General features: G+C 58.8%; 1 protein-coding gene across 1 annotated transcript; it reads left to right on the top strand.

Moving 5' to 3' along the window:
• The first annotated feature begins 1583 nt into the window (after window positions 1–1583).
• Window positions 1584–13372, top strand: LOC123635902 (neuroblastoma suppressor of tumorigenicity 1). The gene is made up of 4 exons (XM_045548546.1): window positions 1584–1666; window positions 9965–10159; window positions 10282–10393; window positions 11819–13372. The coding sequence occupies exons 2-4, from the start codon at window positions 9990–9992 to the stop codon at window positions 12080–12082; spliced, it is 546 nt and encodes a 181-aa protein (XP_045404502.1). The 5' UTR covers window positions 1584–1666; window positions 9965–9989; the 3' UTR covers window positions 12083–13372.
• Window positions 13373–14171: the final 799 nt, after the last annotated feature.

Raw genomic sequence — 14171 nt, 5'->3', positions numbered from 1 at the left:
ATTTATTGTGAGACTGGAAAGTGCTTAGAATGGGACCAGGCACATAGTAAGGTGCTCAATACATCTGAGCTATTATAATTATTATTATAGCAACCATTATGGGAAGACTTATCTGTGCTCCAGCTATGAGGGACAACAATTACTTGATTCAACCAAATACACTGTACATCTCATCTGGCCCCACCTTAAGCACTGGGGACACTGAAATAAACATGTGATTCCTGCCCAAGGGAGGAGAGAGATGCACCCAACTGTTCTAGAGGGAAATTAGCATTGACAGAAGACTGTCCTGTGCTCCAGGAGCACAGTGGAGGAGGGAGAAGTTTGTGCTTCCTGTGAGGGTCTTGGGAAGGCTTTCCAGTCCTTGAAGAATGTTTACCAGGAGATGAAAGGAGGGGAAGGGATTTCCAGGTGGAGGGGAAAGCACAGGCAACAGCCAGGAGGCATGGAGATGCAGGCTGGGTTTGCAGGGTGCAGACAGGTGGAGCACACTGTAGGGTTCTCAGCAGGCCTCTAGGAGCCCCCTAGGATGCTCAGCAACCTCATGACATCAGATGAGCAGGACTCGTCCATCTGGAAGATTCCAGCCAAGATAGGCAAAATACATAGACACAGATAACCATGATATAAAGCAAAATTCCCCAATCCTGCAGTGGCGTCCCTGGGCTACCACTTTCTGGGAACAAAGCTATTTTCTCATTCCGTTGAACACACAGAATAGAGAAGGCACGACTGCAGCCCACCCAAGTGCCCACTGATTACATGGGTTACCCCCAACACCGCCAGGTGAGGCTGGACGCTGGCCCAGGCGCTCCACTCTTCCCTGGAGCCAGAGAGGTGAGTCCATCTGCTGGCGTTCTTAGTTCCTAATAATAGTCCTTCCTGGGACTTCTCGGACCCTTCTCGGGATGCTTAAACCAAATGCCTGGAGCCGAGCGGAAGTCAAGTGACACTCGGATGACACTAGGTGGAGGATGAGTGACCTAGGGTACAAACACCACGGACTCGAACCCGGTCGCATGCCTGGGAGCGGATGGGATGGGCACACCGCAGATGGTCTGCGAGTGAGGACGGACTCCTGGTGCCGGCGGGCCGGAGCGCCACACTCTCGGGGCAAGACTGCAATACCGGGTTCCCACAAAGAGGACCCCTCCATCTTTGTCACCCGGAGGCCTGGCACGGCCTGACGGCTCAGACTCGGGAAAAGTCGGGCGGAGAGAAGTGGAAGGGCAGAGAAAACGGGGAGGGCGCTTGGAACGGGCCGGGTTCCCTGTCCCTCGGGCGCCGGTCAGGCGTCCCGGCCGCTGTGCCGCGCCGTCGGAGCGCGCCGAAGCCCGGCCCGGGGCCGGCGGCCGCGGCGCCCCCTCCTGCGCGCCGGGAGGGAGCGGCCGCGCGCGCCCGCCCGCCCGCTCTTTCTTCGCGCGTCCCTCCCCTCGCTGCCCCCGCCCTCGCTCCCTATTTGGAGCGGAGACACCCTGACGTCGGAGCCGCTCCGCTCGCCGCTCGCCCGCGCCGCGCGCCCGCCCGGGGCCGCAGACGGCGCAGCGCAGCCCAGCCGAGCCTCGCGGGGCCGCCGCCAGCGCTGCCGGCCGCCTCGCCCAGCGTCCCGGGCACCCGGGCCCGCGACCCCGGCACCCAGCTCCGCAGGCCCCGGCGGGCGCGCGCGGTAAGTCGCTCCCGGGCCGGCACGCGGGCGCCCGGCTTCCAGAGGCTTCCGCCGCGGGGGCTGCGCCGCGCCCCCCGCCGCGAGCTGCGTCCCCCGGCGCGTCCCGCAGCCGCGGGCACCGGGCGGAGGTGCCACCGCCGAGTCCGGGGGCCGGGGGCCCGGGCGGGCGCCTCCGGACGCGGGCGCTGGGGATGTGGGCGCGGCACGGAGTGGCCGGGGGGCGCCGATGCGCCCGGAGCCCGTCCCCCGACTCGCCTCGGGGTGCCGTTTCTTGGTAGGAGTTTCCGCGGCCCGGAGAGAGACGAGGAGGGAGGGAGACGGCCGCTGAGCGGGGGCCGCCGGGCTCGCGTGTCCCCCGGCTCTGCCCGGGCCTCTCAGCTCTGGACGTTTCTGCCCCCCTCTTGCCCCCGTCCCCGTTTCGGTCTCCCCGTCTGCGTGTCTGTCTCCGTCGCCGTTTCCGCCCCTCACTTTCTCTGCTTCTGCGCTTTCTGTCCCCTCTGCCTGCGTTTTCAGTTTCCCTGGGTCTCTGTCTCTGCCTTCATGTTTCCTCTCCCACTCCCCGCCTCTCCGCGCTGCCCTCTGTGGGAGTCTCGCTCTGTGCCTGCGCGTCCCCTGACCCCCGCCCTCCGGTTCAGACAGTCCCCAGTGTGGGAGGCTCGCCCCCTCCCCAGCTGGGCTCAGGCACAGTTTGCTAGACCCGGTAAAAGACGCCAAACCCTCCCCCTGCCTCCCGCCTGTCCCAGCCCGGCCTGGGTCATCCCCCTGGAACTGAGTCTGGGGCAAGGAGAGCCAGCCTTTCCGGGGGCTCAGTTTTCTTAAGAATTCCACCCCCGCGAGGCAGTCTGGGCGACAGGGCCCTGCTGCCGGCCACCTGCCCGGCCGCTCCCAGGGCAGGGCCGTTCTGATCTTTTACAAGCCCCGGTAGCGGGGCAGCTGCCTGCCCTGGCGTGGCCGGGGTTGGCGGGCACCAGGGGAGAAGGCCACATTTCCAGGCTCGCTGAGGCCCTCGCCCAGCTGGGGGCCACCAGCCTGTAACTAGAGGCACCCCAGGAAAACAGGGGTCGGGACTGGAGGCCAAAGACTGGGTGGCAAGGCATAGGGGTGGCGAAGCAATTTGTCAACAAGGAGCCCCTCACCCTTTGTTACTGTGGAATCGGGCCTCCTGCGACTCCCCCAGAGGCAGGGGCTGCCTGGGCGTGGTTTGCCTTGAGTTGGGGCCAAAGAAAAGGCAAGGCTGCAGCGCCTCCTTGGTGACCCCCACCCCTCTCCACCCACCCCTGCAAGCTGGACCTCTCTCTCCTGGGCCTGTATGTTGGAGGATGGACAGAGGAATGGGTGCTCTGCATGAGCCAGGGATGTGGCCTCATTATTTTAAAATGAAATTTCAGACTGGGTTTAGTTCCCCTCCACCCCCAACCCCAAGGGTCGGAGGCTGCTGGAGCGAGCGGGCAGGGTTGTTGGTGAGGTCTGCAGTGGGACTTCTGCTGAGCAGATGTGCCGGCTGGCCCTGCAGCAGCTCATTAGCATGGATTTGTTTTGGAGACTGTTTTTGGTCTGTGGGCAGGAGGGTCTGTGGGTAGGAGGACTGTGGCCTGGGTTGGGGGGCTGGCACAGAGGTAGCCAGGGTTGGAAGGTGGAGCTGCCCGGCAGAGACAGGCAGGCTTGGGTGGCATGGGCTTGGCCTGTGTGTCCACCCACCGGACAGTTGGTTCATGCTGTGCCTGGCCCAGAGCCTCCCCAGGGCTGAAGGAAGGAAGGAAGCTGCCCTGTGGTGAGACTGGCGTCGTGGAATCACTGTGGCCTTAAGGAGCGCTCTTCCCGAGGGAAGCTGCTAAAATGGACATTCCCAGGCCATGCTGCCCATTGTACAGGTGGCTAACGTGAGGTTTAGGAAGGTGAAGCAAATGGCCAGTGGCTCGGTGTGCAACCATGAGGCCTCCAGGCACACAGTGAGCCAATGAATGAGCTTTCGCCAGAACTGTCCTCCGACCCCAGCGTGGGCCCAGGAAACCCTGCGGGGCTGACCAGGGCTGGGGCCTGATCTGGGCGAGGGGGATCCCCAGCCCTGACACTGCATTGCCCCTTCCCAGAGCCACATTTTCAGTTGCACCATTCAAGGAAGTCCCTGTACGCACTCCAAGATCTGGAGCGATTGCCCCACCCTCGCCAATCCCCAAGCCTAGGGCTGCGGCCACAACCACCACACCCTCCGCACCCATGCTGGCGGCTGGGCAGAGCCTGTTTTCTCCAAGTTGGATTCTGGAGGAGGCTGGTCTCTCCTGGACCCTGTCTTATCAGTGGCCCAACGGTTAGAGTCTGGTGGGATTTTCCTCCCAGTTCCCACAGTGGCAGGTCAGTGCATTGGGCAGCACTCGACAGTTTATAAAATCCCAACTCATGTCATCCGCTCGAATTTCACCTTGATGTTTCCCCTAAATCTAGTTTCATTGGGGCAGATACTACCCCAGACTGAGGTCGCTCTCACACACACAGAAGCAGGTGTACCCCAAACCCACCTGTGCCCTTAATGAACACACAGTAGTAACACACATATACACAAGCACATGCATATAGAATCATGGGTATATACACACGGGAAAACGCATACCACGCAAGCTCACAAACACACACACACATACACCCCCACACACACATTCCTGCTGCCTTTCCCACCAGCCAGCCCAGGGCAGGGGCCATGGAGAGCAGGGCTGGCCAATCCTCCCAGCTTCAGTTCCTGCTTCCGTAACCTCCTCCGGGAACCTTTCCCACCTTTGGTCCCAACTGACTGGGATGGGGGCATCGAAATACACAAAATAAGCTCTTGAGGTTGTTTTTGTGGCTTGTTTTTCAAACTAGATGCTCCCTGTCCCTGGCCTCAGCCCCCTTTCCCACCCTGCTCCCCCACCTTGAGGGCAGGGTCTCCTCCATTCTTCACAACTATAATAGAACAGGCCCAGGTTTGAATCTTAGCTCAGCCATTTTAACCTTTCTGTGCCTCAGTTTCCTCATCTGCAAACTGGGGATAGCAATAATGCCTCATCTCACAGGGCAGCTGTGAGGATTAAATGGCAGAGTCTGTGGAAAGCTCTGGAGAGGTTGCCTGTCACAGGGTGAGTCCTCGTACATGTCACCCTTAGTGCTAGCATGTGGGGTGCATTCAGGCTGGATTGGCAGCCCTGCCCTGCATGGCTCCTGCCCTGGGCGGGTTGCTGGCAACGGTAGCAGGAAAGGCTGGTGTGTGTGTGTGTGTGTGTGTGTGTGTGTGTGTGTGTGTGTGTATGATTATTATGTGGTCAGCAGGGGCACAGGTTAGGTTTCGGGTACACCTGCTTTGGTGTGTGTGAGAGAGACTGGGGGTGTGTAGACACACTTGAGTCCTGGTGTACTCTGCCTCAGTGACCCTGAATATTCAGACTTACCCAAAGGAGCAACCGAGGAGGGACTGCTTGTTTTACCAAATCAACTCTTTGCTCTACAAAGGATTTCATGGTGGGTGGGTGGTAGGGAGGAGGTGCTCCTTGAAATCTAGGCCCTTCTGGTGCATTTGGGGTGCTATTCCAGGCACTAGAACCCAGGTGGTGGAGCTGGGAGCCCCTGTCAGCAGTGCTATTAATAGAGGCCCCTTTCCTGGGGGCCTGGGGTACAGGTGCTCCTGGCCCGACTGGCTTCAGAATCACGTGGGGCGCGCATTCAGATGTCCCGGTCACACCCCAGACCTGGGGATTCAGACCCTCCAGGGCTGGGCCGGGCATTTGAGTTTTTGGCAAGCATCTCAGGGAAGAGCCCCCAGAGGCCCCACCTCGCTGGCCTTCCTGAGGGACCCTCTGAGCCAAGGCTTCCAGGGCAGCCACCAGGGCAGGTGGACTGTGTTTGTTCACTGCCCTCTCCCCCAGAGTGGGAGGTATGGGTGCCTCAGTTTCCACAATGCCAGAATAGGTCTGCCAGTGTCGCCCCCTGGGGAACTTCCTTTCTGTGTGAGCGGCAGCTCAGAGCATGTCAGGTATTTACAGGCGGCCTCTGAGGAACCCAAGCATTTGGATTTGGGGGTGACCAGTGGGTCGAGTGGTAAGAAGGCACCCACCTGTGCAAAGGACACCTTGGCTAAGACTCATAGCGTCGCTGTGAGGATATGTCATACATTTTCTAAGGCTCCGAGAGCCAGGGCTCTGTCACGGCCACACGCTGGGGAGTCCAGTCTGCCGGGGAGTTGGGAGCTGGATTTGAACTCTGGTCTGTGGGCCTCCAAGCTTCCAGCCCGGGCAGTGGCTGAACACCAGGGTGCTAACAGGCATCGAGGCACAGTCTGCGGGGCAGCGGCAGGGAGCCCCAGGCCTCATCCCAGCTCCAGATTCCGTTCTTTCTCGCCTCTTTCTCTTCTGTGAACCTTTTCATCGGCGAGGGTAGCTGGGGCTTAACCTGCTACTGTCCAGGTTCAAATCCCAGTTCTTCTATTTACTGATTGTGTGACCCCCAGCAAATCTCTGAACCTCTCTCTGCGCTTCAATTTCTTCATCTGTAGAATGAGGGCAGGAACAGGCTCTATCTCATGGGGTGTTGCAAGGGCCAAATAAGTTAATACACATGCATGCACCACGTAACGACAGACCACACGGAAGATGGTGGTCCCGTAAGATTAGAATATTGTATTTTTACTGTTCCTCTTCTATGTTGAGATATGTTCAGATGCACAAACACTAACCACCGTGTTACAGTTGCCGACAGGATTCCGAACAGTAATGTGCTGTGCAGGTTTGTGGCCTGGGAGTGACAGGCTACACCACACAGCCGAGGTGTGTAGTAGGCTCTGCCACCCAGGTTTGTGTAAGTGCACTCTGTGATGTCCCACGCAATGAAGCTACTGCCTAGTGACGCATTTCTCGGAACATATCCCTGCTGTTAAGCGATGCATGGGTGTAATTGCAATCCTGTACTTAATCCAGAATGAAGAACCTCTGCTCCCCTCCCTGCCGGCGTCTTTTTACCCACTTTCCTGCACCTCCCCGTGGGGCCCTGAGCTCCTGGGTGGGTGCAGGGTTTGGGGCCACAGCCCTCACCCTCCCCTCTCTCCCTGCTCTCCTGGAAGGTGCTCCGTGAGCGAGTGTCGAGCTGCGGGGAACTGCATGGCCCAGGGAAGGGCACTGCTCTGCCTGCCGTGCTGGGGGGCCTTGGGGCGACCCCTCCGCAAAGCCGGGGGAGCTGGCCTGGAAGATCTCTGACTTCCTCTCCCGCCCTGGCTTTCTGGGAGTCCCATGACTTGCTGTGTGACCTTCAGGGCAGGGAGGAAGGGTTGAGAATCTGGGTGAGGCTCTCAAGGCTCAGGAAGGAAGGTCTGATTGCTACTTAAAAAAAAAAAAAAAAAAAAATTTAGCTGAGTTGCTGCTAGAAAAAACAAAAAAGCATAAACCAACAAAAAGTAAAATCTGCTAGCCAGGGGCCCACCCCATTGGTGGGGGGCAGCATGGGTTCCCGGGGGCTGGGTGGGAGGAGGTGGGTGTGTCTCGATGGCAGGCATGTGTGGGAGAGGCTTCACCTGGCATCCTTGCCGCCTCCCGTTCCAGCCCTGCCTTGGCTCCGATGCCAGCCCAGCCTTTCCCATGATCCCCTGGGGGGGCCGCGCTGGCCTTAGCGGGTGCCTGCTGGGTGCTGACTGCTTTCATTTGATCCTCCCAGTTCTCCAAGGAGGGGACTATGCGCCCCATTTTAGGGTTGAGGAAGGTAGGTTCTGAGGGGGGAACTTACTTCTGGAAGTCACACGGCTCTTAGGTGGGAGGGCTGGGATTCAAACGTTGGCGACTCAAGGGTCCCTGCTTTTCGGGGGAGCCCAGGCACTGGCTTGGGGCTGCTGGCCTGGGAAGCAGAGTGTGTCCCCAGCGCCCTGCTGAGAGCCTGGTGGGTTGGGTTACAGCGCCCCTCTGTGGGCACAGCTGGCCCTTGCGATCAACTCAGCTGAGTACTGGAAAGGGAGGAAGGTAAGGGAGGTGACCTCCTGCCTCAGTTTATCTCATTTCTCCTCCACTTTTGCCACAATGTCGCCCCAATAACCAGTTCCTGATCTCCGGACAGCAGCCTCCTCCCAAAACTCACCGTTATCCCAACTCCCAGTAAACCTTGTTACTCACCTGAACCCCCATCTCAGCTCTACTGACTGTAGCCGGGGTCCTGACCCACAGCCTCAATTCTCACCTCTCCTAATTCCAACCGCAGTCAGACCTGTGTGCTCATGTCCAGGCTTCGTCATCTCAACCCCAGTCTCAACTCCAGATCCGAGGAAACCTCAGCATCACGTCCTGCCCTAGTCGCCTCCCTGGCCCCGCCTGACCTGTTCAAGATGGCTCGGGTATAGGACAAGAGTCCCTGGACCTCTCCGAGGTCTACGGGGGGCCTCACATGGGCCTCTGGACCCCCTTCAGGTGTGCCGTGGTCAGGCCCCGCCAGGGAGGGCAGAGGACCTGTTAGGGGTGAGGAAGCCTTTCTGGATGCCAAGCTTGTTGAAAAATGTGTTAGGCTGCCAGTTAGGAAGGAGGCCATTCTATTTTGTTAGGATGTGGTTGTACTGAAAACACGGGCTTTGAGACCGGAAATGTGTGGGTGAGAGCCTGGATTGTGACAGGAACTCACTTGGGATGGGGGCAGACTGTCTGGCCTTCCTTCCAGCTGCTCTCCCTCCCTGGGCTGGGAGCGGGGCTCCCCCAGGCACTGGGGTCCTTGCAGATGGAGACCGCTGGAGGGGGCAGAGACTACAGGCTGGCCCGGACCCTCCCTGGAAGCCCCATCAGCCAGAGCGCCTCCACACCCCCTCCCCAGCCACTTTGCAAAGTGCCTGCCTGTGCCGCCCCCACCGCCCCGGGAAGGGTTTTCCTGAGTGGGACACCCAGTCCCAGCCATCCGACCTCTGGTGCTGGGCTTCAGTGGGGCCAGCGGGACTGCGATCTGGCCCTTCCTCCCAATTCAGCCTCACCCAGACCCCTCTGGGGACGGTCCCAAGACCCAGAATCCCAGACTGTCTGGGCTGAAGTGGCTCCCTAGCCCGGCTGCACATCAGAGCCACCCGGGAAACTGGTTGAAAATGCAGAATCCCATCCCACCCTAGAACTTTCACTCCACCGGTCCCCAGGGAATTCTGCTGACCTATCAGGTTTGGAAATCACTGCTCTATGTCACCTCACTCACTTTACAGGTGGGGAAACTGAGGCCTGAGTGTTTTGGTCACACAGCATGTGTGGGTCCAGTTCCCTTTCTCCAGCGTCCTGTCGTTAGAGGGTTTGGGGACCCCTTGCAGGCACTGCCCTCATTTCTGCATCTCTCTGAAGCTCCCTGCCCCGCGCTTTCTGAAGCGGTGGGTGTGAGTGAAACCTCTGAAGGATAAAGTTGGGGAATGTGGCGGGGAGGAGAGTCCCCTTTGAGCGGAATACTGTGAACACAGACTGCCCTGCAGCGCCATCTCCTGGCAAGTTCCGATGTGGTCTTGGTGTCGTAGTCCTTCCTCCCACAGCAGGGGGATTTGCAGATGGGCCCTGCAGCAGGGTCAAGTGCTTGGCTTTGACGGGCTTCTGCTCCAGGTTGGGGCAGGGCTGCGGGTCATGCTGTATGTGAAGGGCTCTGGTGTGCTTGAGGCTCTGGTGGGGCATCCTAGCAAGACATACTGTCTGCTTCCGGGTTCGTTTTTTTGCATGAGGTTCAGCTGGCCAAGGTGGCACAGGGCTTCGCTGCAAGAGGAGGGTCAAAGTTAGCTGTGACTCCCTCAGAATCCTGGCAACTGTGGTGGTGGCTTTCAAGGAGACATGGTGGGTGGGCAGCCCCTAGAAGGATGCGTGAACAATTTTGTGTGTGTTTCCCTGGACAACCCACATCAAAGAGAGAAAGGGAGCTGATGTTTGTTTAGCACTTCATCACTTAGTGTCTTGTTTAGTAATCGCAGCAATCCTTTGCCATGCACACTCTTACTGTCTCCCTTTTTTAGATGAAGAAACCAAGGCATGGAGATAAAAAGTAACTTGCCCAAGGCAGCATAAGTTATAAAATTAACAAACACTTATGTGAATAGCAGAATGTGTATGAACTGTTAGGCTTAATACTTCATTTAATCTTCCTGATACCCATCTGATGCAGGTACTATGAACAACCCCAATGTTGAGGTTCAGAGAGGAGAAACGACTTGTCCAAGGTTGCACTTGGTTAGTAAGTGGGAGAGCTGGGATTTGAGCCGAGGAATCAGATGCCAGAGTCCATGCTCGTAACACCACCGCCTCTCACTGCCCGGTCCCCCGGGCCCAGCTGAGAGCTGCCACCTGTGCTCAGTTCCAGGGCTCTGGAGGCCACGGGCATGATGCTTCGGGTCCTGGTGGGGGCCGTCCTCCCTGCCATGCTACTGGCTGCCCCACCGCCCATCAACAAACTGGCACTGTTCCCGGACAAGAGTGCCTGGTGTGAAGCCAAGAACATCACCCAGATTGTGGGCCACAGCGGCTGTGAGGCCAAGTCCATCCAGAACAGGTGGGACCCAAGGGGTGGGTGGGGGGATGAGGAAAGGGGCCCAAGAGGAAGAGAGAGGACCAGGGCTGCCTGTCCCTGCCTCTACCAGGGTGACACAAGCATGGTGACCTCTCCTTCCACAGGGCGTGCCTAGGGCAGTGCTTCAGCTACAGTGTCCCCAACACCTTCCCGCAGTCTACAGAGTCCCTGGTGCACTGTGACTCCTGCATGCCAGCCCAGTCCATGTGGGAGATTGTGAGTATTTCCCCCTCCACCCCAGCCCAGCCGTGGCCTTTCTCCCCAGGCTCCTGCACTGCAGCAGGTAGCCGCAAGCACTCAGCAAGAACCCCGCTGTGTGCAGGGTGCAAGGCTTGTGCTGGGAGTAGAGATGTGGTCCTTGCCACAGGATGGCTCACAAATCTGACATCAACTTGTACAGGGCAAGGGGTCTTTCTGAAACTCTGATCTGATGCCATGGGCTGAAATCCTTTTAGTGGCTTCCTATTGTTAAACGATGAGACCAAAATCTTTGCCATGCCCACAAGGTCAGGCAGCATCTGGCTCACCAGTCTTTCTAGTCTCGTCTTGCCTGCCCCCTGCTTGACACTTGATACCAGCTCACCTCCTTTCAGCCTCTCACCCCTGCTCTGCTTGCTGCCACCACAGGGCCTTTGCACATGTTCTTTTCCCTGCTTGGAATACCTTTCTCCTCCTCCTCCTCCTCCTCCTCCTCCTCCTCACCTGGTTACCTTCCATTCATTCTTCTGCTCTTGGCTCAAGCATCTTTCCCTCAGGGCCCCTTTCCAGGCCCCCCAGCTGGGTCAGGTCCTTGCACCACTGGCTCTCAGAGCACTGCCTGCCTCCACTTTGGCCATCTGTCACATCTGCAGTCCTCCCCCTGCATCTGGGTGATTTTGGCAAGTCTCTTTCCCCCACTGGACTCTGAGTTCCTTGAGGGACCATGCCTGTCCTTGCATCCCCAGAGCTGGCATAGGGTGGGTGCTCTGTGGAAGGAAGGAAAGAGGGTAAGGAGGGAAGAAAGAGAGATAATTAGAAGTATAGTGACAGGAGAAGGGCAAGATGCAGATGGGGTTCCTTCAAGGTGAGCCTCAGCTGGCTGGAGGTTTGGGATGGGGCTCTTTTGAGGAAGTGATGTCTGTGTTCAGACCCAAAGGCTGAGTTTAGAATATACTGGGCAGAGTTTGAGGCAGGTCATAGGGGGATGCGTTGGGCAAGAACCTTCTAGGCAGCAGGAACAGCATGTGCAGTGTCTCTGAGACAGACCAGGCAGCAGAGTTGGTGGGACAGTACACAGTCGGGGGTGGAGGGGTCAGCCAATGGCGACTGCAGGTCCTGGGTGGTCTTAGTAAGGAGTCAGGATTTTTCTGCCAGTGCAGTGGGGAGCACTGGGTATTTTAAGCAGGGAAAGGCCGTACTGGACTTTTTCCCTGGGCTGCCCTGCGGCTGCTGTGCGGGATGGATAGGAAAGTGGCAGGACTGGATGTGGGGAGACAAGTCAGGTGGCTCCTGCAAGGGCCTGATCCCCCCACTCCCTGGACGGGACCCCAGAGCCAACCTGGGTATCATCACAGGTGGGCTCTGGGATTCTTGGTCCCGTGAGGGAGTATTACTCTTAGGGCCTTTGGAGACATCCCTCTCCTTCTCTTCTGCCCTCTCCAGGTGACCTTGGAGTGCCCTGGCCATGAGGAGGTGCCCAGGGTGGACAAGCTGGTGGAGAAGATATTGCACTGCAGCTGCCAGGCCTGCGGCAAGGAACCCAGTCATGAGGGGCTGAGCGTTTACGTGCAGGGCGAGGACGGGCCGGGCTCCCAGCCTGGCACCCATCCCCACCCCCACCCCCACCCCCACCCTGGTGGGCAGACCCCTGAGCCCGAGGACCCCCCTGGGGCCCCCCACACTGAGGAAGAGGGGGCCGAGGACTGAGGCCCCCTAACCCTTCCTCCCCTCTCGTCCCCCTGTGGAATGTTGGGTCTCACCCTCTGGGGAAGGGTGAGGGGAGAGGCTGAAGCCCCCCTTTGGCACTGGATGGACTTGGATTCAGACTTGGACTTGGAATGCTGCCTGGTTGCCATGGAGATCTGAAGGGGAGGGGCTGGAGCCAAGCTGCACAATTTAATATATTCAAGAGTGGGGGGAGGAAACAGAGGTCTTCAGGGCTCTTCTGTGTGTGGGGGGGTTTCTTCCTGTCTGCCTTCTAGAGATGTGCCCTTGGGAGGGAGAGGAAGTTGCCTAAGCTGCTGAGGTTGGCCTGAGGCCATCCAAGATGGCGGGAGCCAGGCTAAGGACCACACAGCCCTGGGGGGTGGCAGGACCCCTGGGGGTGCAGATGGTACAGCTACCTTGGGCTGAGGGTGAGGCCCTAGCCAGCCCAGCTTTGAGGGAGGGCCTGGGCTAGGAAGGCCATTGGCAGAAGCTCCTGCCCCACAGCTTTCCCCAAGGGCCTCCCACCCCACTCCCCATGCCCAGGGAAGCATCTACCCAGTGGCACTGAGGTGGCTTCCCTCAATGGAGTGGCTTGGGAGTCAGGCCTGGGCAGGACCCTGCTGACTCACGGCACTGGAGCTGGGAGCCAGGCTCTCTGGGCCTTTCTCTGGCTTCCTTGGCTTGCCTGGTTGGGGTGCGGGGAAGAGGGGGAGGAGGAAAGGGAGGAGTCTTCCGGGGCCAGGGGTGGGGGGTGGCCCCCCCGTCACCTCTGAAGAAGAGCATCCCTCCCTCCTCTCCCTCTTAGAGATCTTAGTGCCTCTCACTGCCCCCCAATTTCTGATGGAGCCAGCCCCACCCTCTTGGGGAAGCTATATCTGAATATCTGACAGGGAGAGGGATGTGGGGATCATCTCCCTTACCCAGAGGTTCCAGGAAAGACCTGGGTGCGATGGACTCTGGCCAAGCCTCAAGGAACTCCAGGACAAGGAGGAATCAGGGCTCTCTCTAGCTCCCCAATTCTGCCCACCTCCTCCCTCCCAGCTGCACTTTAACCCTACGGGCTGTGGGACCTGGGGGAAGGGCAGGGCAGGTGGGCAGTGAAGAAAGTTCCTCAGTCCCCAGAACTGCCTGCATCTGCCCTTCTGTGCCCAGGGCGGCCGCCAGCCCACCACCCCCAGCCTGGGGGTGCCCCGGCCCTCACCGCTGTTCGGACGAGAGCTTCTGGAGCTTGTAAGCAGTAGATGCCCTGACGGACCCTGAGTCTTCTCATGAATAAATTTGTTCAATGCCTGTGTCCTCTTCCTCACCGGCTGGCTCTGCTGACCCAGGGTTCTCGGAAGGTCCCGGCAGCAGGGTCTGGGCAGGGGCTGGGGTGGGGGTGGAGTCTTGGCCCAGGCCTTGGAGTGCTGAGCAGAACCCCAGCCCCCAGCTGCAGCCCCCCTGCATCCCATGGCCTTCTCACTCCCCTGCCATTCATGTCCCAGGCTCCTGGTCCCCGGCTGGCTCCCCGGCTCCCGCCTCTTCCTCTGGTCCTGAGTCTGGCCTTGCAATACACCTTGGGTGGCCTCCAGAACTGGACTTGGGGATTTGACCCTTGATACCTTGGGCTTGCCTCATGTCATTTCTTGTCACGCTCAGAATGACATCTGCCCTTGCCTGGGCCCAGCCTGACCCAGCTCCCAGGAGAAGGGGAAATGGACAAAACTGATGGTTACAAGTTCGTACACAAGGTTCCGCCGTGTGCTGAGTGCTTTACATAACTCTCCTGGTCTGCACCCCCACCCAGCTGCGTAGATGTTGCCCTCATTTTACAGATGAGGCATCTGAAGTGCAGAGGGAGTAAGTAATTTTCCCAGGGCCGAACAGTGAAGAAATGTCATCAACAGGACGTGAACCCAGGCAGTCTGGCCCAGAGCCCACACCAAGCTTGGGGACTCCAGTACTCATTTAATCATTCAACAAGGCCACAGGTAGGACTGTTTACATTCGTCTGCAGAGCGGGAAACAAGGGCTCTAGAGGTGTAGGTGACTCGCATAAGCTCACAGTTCCCCTGATGTCACACCAGGACACTTGAGTGCAGCAGTCAGG

The sequence above is a fragment of the Lemur catta genome, chromosome 3 (genome assembly GCF_020740605.2).
Source record: "Lemur catta isolate mLemCat1 chromosome 3, mLemCat1.pri, whole genome shotgun sequence".
Lineage (NCBI taxonomy): Eukaryota > Metazoa > Chordata > Mammalia > Primates > Lemuridae > Lemur > Lemur catta.
The sequence above is the reverse complement of the archived record's forward strand: the minus strand, read 5'-3'. Positions and strand labels throughout refer to the sequence as shown.

Excerpts from the sequence above, each read along its gene's own strand:
- LOC123635902 (XM_045548546.1), top strand. The coding sequence starts at position 9,990 with ATGATGCTTCGGGTCCTGGTGGGGGCCGTCCTCCCTGCCATGCTACTG. Across the intron at positions 10,160-10,281 it reads GCCAAGTCCATCCAGAACAG|GGCGTGCCTAGGGCAGTGCT; the intron begins GTGGGACCCAAG and ends CTCCTTCCACAG. Across the intron at positions 10,394-11,818 it reads CCCAGTCCATGTGGGAGATT|GTGACCTTGGAGTGCCCTGG; the intron begins GTGAGTATTTCC and ends TGCCCTCTCCAG.